The sequence below is a fragment of the Macrosteles quadrilineatus genome, unplaced genomic scaffold, assembly GCF_028750875.1.
Source record: "Macrosteles quadrilineatus isolate MER2022 unplaced genomic scaffold, UCM_ALF_1.0 Scaffold_6__1_contigs__length_79288215, whole genome shotgun sequence".
Classification (NCBI taxonomy): domain Eukaryota; kingdom Metazoa; phylum Arthropoda; class Insecta; order Hemiptera; family Cicadellidae; genus Macrosteles; species Macrosteles quadrilineatus.
In genome coordinates this window covers 30,746,593-30,756,792 of record NW_026542599.1, presented here as the reverse complement: position 1 = coordinate 30,756,792, position 10,200 = coordinate 30,746,593, and the positions used below count along the sequence as shown (strand labels likewise).

Sequence of the window (10,200 nt, the reverse complement as noted above, 5' to 3'; positions counted from 1 at the left end):
TAAAGTTTGTTCCTCGATATTATTAAGTTTATATAATAGTTAAATCGTTGAAAATCCTTTTAATGCCCAGTAATATGTAGACAGTACTCATATTTTAGCAAATAATACCGTATGTCTTCGTACTTTTTAAAGCACAAAACAAAATTGAACGTTGCTACCTCCACATCACATTACTCAAAAGAACACCAATACGATTGAAATAATTAATTATTAAATTATTAATGTCTGAATATTTTAGCCTCTACCTACCTACTATATATTTGAGCATAATACATAATATTTTCGATGAGTGACCCCTTACAAATATAAAATCAAACGGAAAAAGTGGATAAAATTAAAAACCCTAAATCATTGATGTTCGAATCCTTAGGATACATCCTACTTACATTTACTGATGGTACACAATATTACAGTGTTGTGAGGGGGGTGACTCACCCACTACAGACGGTGCTGTGAGAGGGAGGGGGGTGTGGCCCCCTCTATATAACCTGCTGGGTGCCCCACCAGGTCAACCACTTGTGACCTGTACACCATGCTGCGACCAGCTCTTGTAAGTGGTACAATACACGTGCTTGATCTGTATAATAATTCATAAAATTTTTTGTTTATTAGTTTATCAAATTATTAGGAAGTTGGTTGTGTTTGAGTTTAGTTACCTTACGTTCTTATTCCTGGAGTAAATTACTCTTTAATTATACAATATTATTTTAACATTATTTTATGAGTTCCTTGGCGAAAAGATCTTTCTATAGTGATTTTGATAGTGTGGAAAACTTAATATATCATATTGAATATTATAAAAGGTTCTTCATTAAGGTCCAATATCTCATTATATTTTTTGGTAAAAAAGGAATTTAAACAGTTGTGCTAAGTAATTTGACCACTTCGTACGAATGATATTTAACAATAAAATTGAGAATGTTTGTAATATTTTTTTTATTTTTTCTTTTTAAATGTATATTTTCTTAAACATGTATTGTTGTTTACAAAATAATGAGGGATCCCGTGCTCAAATAGTGCATTTTAATGGGGTTAAAAACTTGTCTTTAAGACATAAAATAAAGGAATGTCTTTCACTATTCCCCCCGCTAGATTGTAAGCTTAAAAAGGAAACTTCAATCGTAAAACCTATTACGTAGGACGGGTTATAAAAGGGGTGTTACAGTGGGAAAAGATCATTGTTATCAACCTATACATAGGTAGATATTTTAATGAGATTTTATTGGGCTAAACAATATAAATCACGATAATGAACCTCGGAATAAAATAATACATACATATATTGAACTTGAATCAATTAGGATTGAACCTACTCTGGATTGAAAGCGTTGTAGTGTTTTGTAATTGCTCAATGCATGAGAAAATTATCATTAAGTTCTAAAAAAAACCAAATCATGTTATTTATTACCATAAACCAGGCCCTGTGTTAGCTCGAATTTGCTTTTACTATCAATTAATGCTTTCTTCAAATCATTTCCTCACTTAACAACTATATTGGGTATCATAAATGCATTTTAACCTGTTATTATTGTTTTGTACGTGTCAAGTCAAATTAAAATGTTTTAAGAAAAAGTTAGTATCTTAACGAGCAATGCATTCAAATTTAACATGATCCGTTTTAATACAGTTCAAAGAGGAAAATTACAGATTTTTTTATGGTATCAATTAAACCTTCTTTCACTTATTCTTTACGTTCTTCCAACAACAGTAAATTGACTTAATCATCATATTAAAAATGTTCCTGTTATTATTGAAGTCATGAATGATAGTTTAAAATGGATATAAGGAACAAATTTATCTCTTTCTTCTAGATGACACATTTTTTTAATTAGTATTTCTTGATAATATTAAAAACACAACAAATCATCTTACACTATAAGCTATTTAATATTAACTATAGAAAAACACTTACAAATTAAAAATAAAACGTTGTTTTAGTAACTTCCTTAAAATATTCTGTTGGACAAAAATTAGCTATAATATTGTCACAATAAAAGGGGCCAGCTTGGCGTCTTTTCAATACGTCGTTAGCCGAAAGAACTTTTTAATTATATTCCTCATAATTATTCTTGAAGCGCAAAATTCTTTTTGAAAGACTAAATTACTTCGATAATTGTTTTCTTCAAAAGAACCATAAATTTTCCTATCATCCAGAAAAAGCATAATTAAAATAATCTTTTCTTTATTATCTAGGTCGAATTTTTAGAACAGATCTTTATGTGAATATATTCCACTTAAAATTCATCATTGACGTTTTTACCAAAGAATTTTAATTCCAAATCCATCAAAAATGTCTATAAGAAAAATACGATCATGATGATTAACGAATCTTTTTCGTAGTTCAAATGCGAAAGGAGAATTCATGAATTAAAAGATTGTTCTTAGCAAATGTGGATAAATAAGTACAGTTTCAATGCAAAGTATTTAAATAAACTATTCTTCCAAGAACTACTCCTAATGATCATGTACAATATGACGAAATATAGAGCTAGAGTGAGATACCAAAATAAAATCACCTTTTCAGAGATAGCTCAAACAAACCAAGTTAATTAAAGCAGTTTGATAGGCTTAGTAACAAGATGAATATGAAGCAGATTATTTTACAACTGAACATTGCCTTGAAAATAACAGGAATAGTCATTTTCTCTAAATATTATCATGGGAGTTTTTGATTATCTTTAATATTGTAAGATACGACAATTAATATGTCATTATTAATTACCTTTAAATATTGGTATGAGCTTACATGAGCTCGACTGTTATCATTAATTATTAGGTGTAACTATGTAAATACAACAGTGCGACATTTTGATGAAACAATATTTTTACTATAATGTACACTGTACAGCCTTATAACTCTGTTACAAAATAGATGATTGGGATATGAAAGCGTTTTGGAAAAATTTAATAGCTTACGAAGTGTAAATCATATGAAAAATTCGTATTGGCTGGAGAAAATACAAGTTATTCAAGTGTGAAACTTATATAGTTATTTAAGTAGCAAATCAGTCAAGGGCCACTTTGCCAACAATGACATATTTACAAGTCAGACTGAAAAAATGTAACACAATTTTTATTATGTTTTTTTTTCATTGAGATGTATTGTAGTTCTCCTGCAGAAATAATCACGAATAAATAAACAACAATGGTTCTACGCTCTGAACAAATTATTTCAAGAAAAATAACTTCATCTGTTTTCTTTCTCGAACAATCCTCCTTATTTAGCCTGAATACAACGCCTACATTTATTAAATGAAATAACATTAGCGTTCTGTGGAGCGTGGTGTTGTTCTTTGTTGTGCTTTCTGGCAATGACAATCCTTTGTATTTGTTTCCCGGAGGTAAATGTTAAGGAACTACATGCGTTTATGAACAAAATGTTTATTAATATTTATATAAAATATATTTGTATGGACGTAATTTCGGTTATAAGTATTGAATTATGTTTTTAATTTTTTGTAACAAATACTTGCTTAGTTTCGTAATTAATGGAATTTATAATAATTAATTAATTTACATTCTTATTTTGATACATCCTTATACTTTATGCTCCTTTTTATATTTGAATAGTTTTTAATTTGTTTTTTTTTGTTCTAAGCTAAACACGCCAATAAAATACTGATCGAATATTTGATTTTACTACTATTTTAGGTATTAATTTGTTAAATTGGAATATTTTAGAAATTTTTGTTCTTCATACATGTTTCTTATCGTATTTATAGTTACAATAATTGTTTAGATCATAGAGTGTATTTATCATGATTAATCCATGTAATAAAACTTTGTAGGTATAAAAAAGGTTTGGTAAATAATCAGAGAAAATAATATTAGGTAAGAATGAGTTTGTTAATATACACGTCGGAAATTATGGGATTAAAATATAACAATCACCATTTTATTATTTCTTCACAAACAAATAAACTCGATAACTAGACGAAATAAATGTGGGAGTTGCTTTGTGCTCAACCATTTACTTCCCACTCATTCAATTTATTTGCGATGCATTTCAATTTACCCATTGTTGATGTTATGGCTGAAAGAACCCAGTGTATCTGAATGTAATCTATAAAATTATCTATTTGAAAAATCTCTCAACCAGAAAAATTATAACAAAAAAATAAGGTTCTTATAAAATTCCTACTGATACAGGAGTACAGTAACGCCGTATTGAATTTAATCATTTTCTGTGTTGAATCAAAACTATTAAATATCTATATATTTGTTACAGTGGAGACTGGTTATGAACGAAAGGATAGCAGTATATCCAAACTACTTCTAAAGACCTAAAAATATTGTTTAAATTAATTGTTAAGCCATTGAATAATTTTCAATAATTTACTGTGAAATGTAAATATCCGTGTATAAAACGCTTACAATTATTTAATTTAAATAAATTCACATTCCAAACGCTGGTTTTCATTTTAAGTAGGTAAAAAGATAGTGGCCTACATTTTAAGATTTCAACAAAATTAAATGTTTGTCAAGTTTTTAGGAATTGTTGATTAAACATAGTAACAAATTTTTATTTTGGTTTTATCTTATTCCGTTTTCCTCAAAAGATTAAATTTTAGCTGGATAGTAGACTATATCTTCATCTTGTTACAAAGACTAACAAGATGCGTTGGTTAATTCAGTTTATTGAACATCTTGGAGATCATTATATCATCTTTGTAATGTAATAACGACTACAACGGTGAAATTAAATTTGGTTCCGTCACCAGCTCTATATTTTATCCTTATATTATTGGATAAAATAAATTTTGAATTACAAGCATTAATGGTAATTTAAAGTATATCTATTCCATCAGTTAATTAAACTAGAAAAATAAAGGTTTCTAACACTTTTTATGGTTAATCAAATGTAGTCAATTACAGGGTAAAACAAATAGAAAATCGTGATTTAAATAAACTTGTATATTAGAATACATATGTTTTACTGTTAATATCAAAGATATATGACTTACTAGATATAAATTAACATGTGCAAGCATGAATTTAATTGTGTAAATGTTGTGTGTCATGCAGAAAACAAATTTAGATTTACAAGTTAGTAAACCTACTTAGCTAGTAGGTACACATACGATATGTTCATATCAACATCCATCTTGTTAAAAAAAAAAAAAAACTATTCCGACCTTACAATGACAGAAAAAAAAAACAGATGCATATTATACATAGTTACGTAGTTACTCAAAGCACCTTTCCTGTTATAGTCTGCGAAACGTAGTTTATATTGCACTGTACTTTTAAAAGTGTTAATTTATCTACTCTTCCTTTAACTACCCTAAACATTACATTCTATCAATTCTAAAGGTGTCTTTGAGGTCACGTTCAATAAAAAATAGCACATCAAAAGAGAATGCAATATTGTGGATGCAGAATATGTTTATCTAACATGTAGAATAATACAAACACGATTTCAACATATTTAGTAAAATATACATTCATTATTGTTATTTATTTACTTGTAATGTGTTAAATACTGTACCAACGTTTATAGTTTTATACATAGGCAATGCCTGTGCTTGGGGGACGAATTAAAACATTAGTCGTGACGAAAAATAACTAAATTTACTAAGTAAAATACTAAAACCTAGAAGAGAAACGTGCCATTTAAAAAAAAAACAGCAAATGAACTTACTAAATATAAAAGTATAATAGTGATTATAAAAATAAATAAGAAATTAAACAATTAGAAACGTAAATAAAATATTAATTCTCCAATTCCTTTATTTACCAATTAATTCTCAGTTCAAACCAATAAAAATGCTAAAGATTTTACCTTGACACAAATCCGGAAACAGTAAAATACAAAATTACACTTTGCACCTTGTTGGTAAACAATGTAACTAGTTAGACAGTCTCAGTGTTGAAGTCATCCATGATATCCCACACTTATACAGTTAATAACAGTGGTTCTTAACAGCGACGTCTCTAGTTTCCCACAAACCACAAACATTTAATCTTCATAATTACTAGCGATTCTCCGGTGGCGCTGTCATGTGTGGAGAGGGGGAACTATTGTGGTGAAGTCAGAAGTTCCGATGGATTTTAGGTTATAAGTGTACACCCACATATCAAAATTCCACTAATATTCAAAGCATTATAAATTTGTCAATTGACTACCAATAAATAAGTGAGCTATTGGTACGACCTAAAAGTATGAGACTTTAAAAAAATTGGGATAGTTTTAGTTCATTTATATGGATTTTCGAAGGTTGATTGTTAAAATGTATATGTATACGTGTTGTGAATATTGTAATTTCTGTACAATTTATGAGAAACATGAGGAATTTTATTTATGAAATATCTCGGGTGAAACGACTTCTTCTTTAAGTATTTTGTGATACCAAATATTGATAGTTTAACAAATGAACGAAATCTCTTAACAGTGAATTCAAACTTGAAATCATAAATAAACAATATCCTTTTCTATTTTTATCGGAGGTTTTCTTGACAATGTCTAAATGTTAAATAAAACATGAATTAGTTCAAGTACTTGTCTAAAAGCAATTTAAACCGCATGGTTTATCACGTAATAGACAAATTTTCAACCAATTTCCAATACAAACTTTAAAATTGGGTAAACATTTTACTATCGATGATAAGACGAGAGATTGATGTGTCATCTCTCCATTACCTTCTAAACAATTTTCTTCCTAAACTTTGAAGTCGTCAATTTGCATTTGATGTAGGAACTTTCTAGGTGTACTTAGTGAGTGATGTAAAAACTTGAATTAAATTAATATTATCATGCAGATTGTTTTTTATTTCGAGAATAATATTGAAATTCTTTTAACTCAGGTTTAAAATTAAATAATCAAAACATTAGATTAAGGTACAACTATATATTTAAAATACGATAATAGCTGTATAAACCAATTTCACCCAACCTTTTTTTTATAAACCATTATTACAGAAGAAAATCGTCATTTAAGTTAAAATAAAGAGACATTTATTTGCGTTTAAGGTCTCACATATGTCATAATATGATCGTTTCGTTTGGTAATATTTGATTATGCACTTTTCTATTTTGGACTACAACAACTGCTTTATGAGAAGAAGAGGTAAATCTTTCTTTTATCGGGTTATTAATGGTTTGGATACGTTTGAAAATTAAAAATAATAGTTTTTCCCCAGAGAAATATTTGTGGTTAATATTGAAACATACCAAAGATAAAAAAATCCTCTTTTTATGGTTTAGTTTGTTGTACAGCACTGAAGTTTGAAGCTACCATAATTTTGGTTATGCATATCCATAAAAATTAAGTATTATAACATATAATTGTCTTCCTAAATCAATACTGTAACACATACGCCTACAAAATAAGTAATCCACGACAGTTATTATCATAGTAATAGTAGATCTTTCATAAACCAGGATTTGATTTTACTACTGTAATTTAGCAAATTTGAATGGTTTGAGCAATTCACTAATGGTTTCGAGATTGCGATGGATAAAAGAAAGAAAAGCAGTGTCATTAGAAAGCTTCGTTACAGCCTTATAAATAAGAATTCTTCATAGTCGTTGAAAAACTAAACTTGTCCCCAAAGTCAATCACAACTTTCCTAATTATTCATACTCAAGCTAGAGATGTTAAAGGCCGGACTCTTAACAGTATACTTTTTACCTTACTTGTTGAGATTTCTGCATTTTGAAAAAAACTGTAAAAGTAGTCTAAGATTCTACGTGAGAATCTGTATAAGTGGATAATTTATACTGTCAAAAATTGCCAATCGAACAATTTTCACTTTTTTTATCTATATATATTGAACGATTTCAGCTATTTCTCACACTTCATAGTTTTTGCATTTTTGTGAACTATCACATAGTATTATTCTCTTGACAATACATCAATTAACATGATTTGCAATTGCAATACCTACATTATTCGACCATTGAATGTTTCAAATTCTTCCTTTTAATACTTTAAAACTTAGTAGTATTAGTTAAGTGTACAAATCGATACATTTCTGTATAATATGAAGGCGGTCCTCCATAGACAATGTTTGTAAGAATATTTAATTGGTATGTTGATCACTATTTTTTATACTTTCTCTCCCTGTATAAGGAGTAGTACCTATTGTTATCGTCAACATTTTCGAGTTTAAATTTTTAGTGGATAAATCCGTATTGAGCCCCCCTAAACCCAAAAAAAGTGGTTCAATCCAAGAAGTTGACCAGTCCCAAGTTGGACGGAGGGCCGAGAAACCATCCATCCATTCAAACAAACAACATTACAAATAAATTCACAGTGTACATATTATTTATCTAAGTGATTTCTATTCGCCCATACTTACCGGTGCAGATAGACAAACACCATCTTAGCAATATGTTCTGTTGCAGGCCTTCCTGTTGTTCGCCGTCGTCATGGCGGTGGTCTCTGCCGAAGACGAGAAGACGAAAGGAGCTGATGACGACCTCCAGAGGTCCGAGACCTTCTGGGGAGGCTACGGCGGACGAGGATGGGGAGGAGGATATGGTGGATATGGTGGACTTGGAAGTGGAGGATATGGCGGTTATGGTGGAAGAGGATATAGCGGATATGGCGGATATGGAGGATATGGAGGCTACGGTGGATATGGTGGATATGGAGGAGGATACGGTGGATACGGCGGATATGGAGGAGGATACGGTGGCGGTTATGGTGGATATGGTATGTACAACTAAGTATAAAACCGCGGTTTTACTTTCAAACCACCACAGACAACATTCCATGGCTTACACACACTCAATTGTTGTAGTGACCTATATTTTTCCCCCGTGAATAAAAAGATTCAATCAATCCTGAGGAAGGAAAGTAGCTGTTTGCTGGTGCGTAATTATACCAAGCAATTCTCGGTCGTTATACTTTGAATAACGAATAGTTAAAAGAATATATATTAGCAACAAAGCAGCATAGATAATCTATCTGCGTTATGCACCCATATTTCAACTACTTCCTTACCATCTAACATCCCTAATATTAGATCAATCTAATATAACCCCGACTAAAGATTTCTTTACTTTCCAAACAGCTGAGATGTCCTTGTCTTCAATTTGAATTTTCGATGCAAAGGACGATCGATTCTAAGACTCAATGCAATTAGTCATATTGGCTTGTCAATAAATTATGCAATCTAACCTAAAGTCAATGTTAGATAGTGAAAATACCATGGTTTAGACAGTCCCTTTTAAAAAGTAAAAAAACCCAACGAAAATTAAAAACACATAAAATAATATGCTGAAGAATACTTCTTAGGAACAACACGTTCATAAATGGATGGGTTCAGTGTATAACTGTTTAACTCTATCGCATCAGAACCGAACAGGTAACGATCTTTGTTAGAACAGTTACATACTAAAACATGGTTGCATAACTTGTTTTCAAATTGCAATTGGCCGTATCACTAAAGGGGTGCAGTGCGGAAACCCCGTCACCGCTTAGTTACTTAGTTTTTGCTTTATTATTTCAGCAGTTTATTTGAATTATAATTTTCATTTAACGTAATTAATCTTTATATTGCAGGCGGATACGGTGGATACGGAGGACGAGGATGGGGCCGAGGCTATGGTGGACATGGATACTGGGGTTGAACACCCTAACTGATCTCACCCCAACTCTTCAACGATCCAGCTTTAACCATGTGATAATTTGTGTGACCAATGTGCAATGTAAAGTATTTCTACACTTTCTAAAATAAATTAAATTAAAATCACTGTGTTTGTTGACATTCCTTTGTCTGTATAAATGTAAGTCAATGATTGCTCTTTTGGTTTTCTAATCAATTATTTGTGTTTTGAATTATGCAACTATTTAAAACTAGTAACTCTGCTGTGCCATGTTAGGTCATTTACGTAAACACCGTATGTAGCCTGAGTTTGCAGCATGCAGGTAGCATTTAAAAGTAATTGTTATTGATGAACAATTAGAATGGCGAAATGTTGACCAAACTATTAAACGTAAAAAAATCCATAATGATAGTACATTCGCTGATTGCTTGATATTTAATTTCTAGCTTTATAAGAACCATTAGAAAAACATGTACGAAAACAATACATAATTTGATTTCTTAAATAATTTTGTTTGTGCTTATGTAGATTTGCAAGTAAACTAAATTACTGAAGATATTCTCAAACAACCCGAGGTTAGTCAGCTTGGTTTCGTCCGGACAACTCTATTTTGAATTTAAGATCGATAAGCTTATGTGTCGTGAAGG

The 10,200-nt window shown here is 30.3% G+C and overlaps 1 protein-coding gene across 1 annotated transcript; it reads left to right on the top strand.

The window, feature by feature from the left end:
• Nucleotides 1-464: 464 nt before the first annotated feature.
• LOC128997089 (keratin-associated protein 19-2-like) lies at nt 465-9,699 on the top strand. Its single transcript, XM_054422667.1, has 3 exons — nt 465-550; nt 8,348-8,657; nt 9,510-9,699. Exons 1-3 carry the CDS (start codon nt 533-535, stop codon nt 9,575-9,577), a joined length of 396 nt encoding a protein of 131 aa, XP_054278642.1. The 5' UTR covers nt 465-532; the 3' UTR covers nt 9,578-9,699.
• The last annotated feature ends 501 nt before the right edge of the window (nt 9,700-10,200 follow it).

Coding starts and splice junctions, on each gene's coding strand:
- LOC128997089 (XM_054422667.1), top strand. Junction 8,658..9,509: donor TGGCGGTTATGGTGGATATG/GTATGTACAACT, acceptor TTTATATTGCAG/GCGGATACGGTGGATACGGA.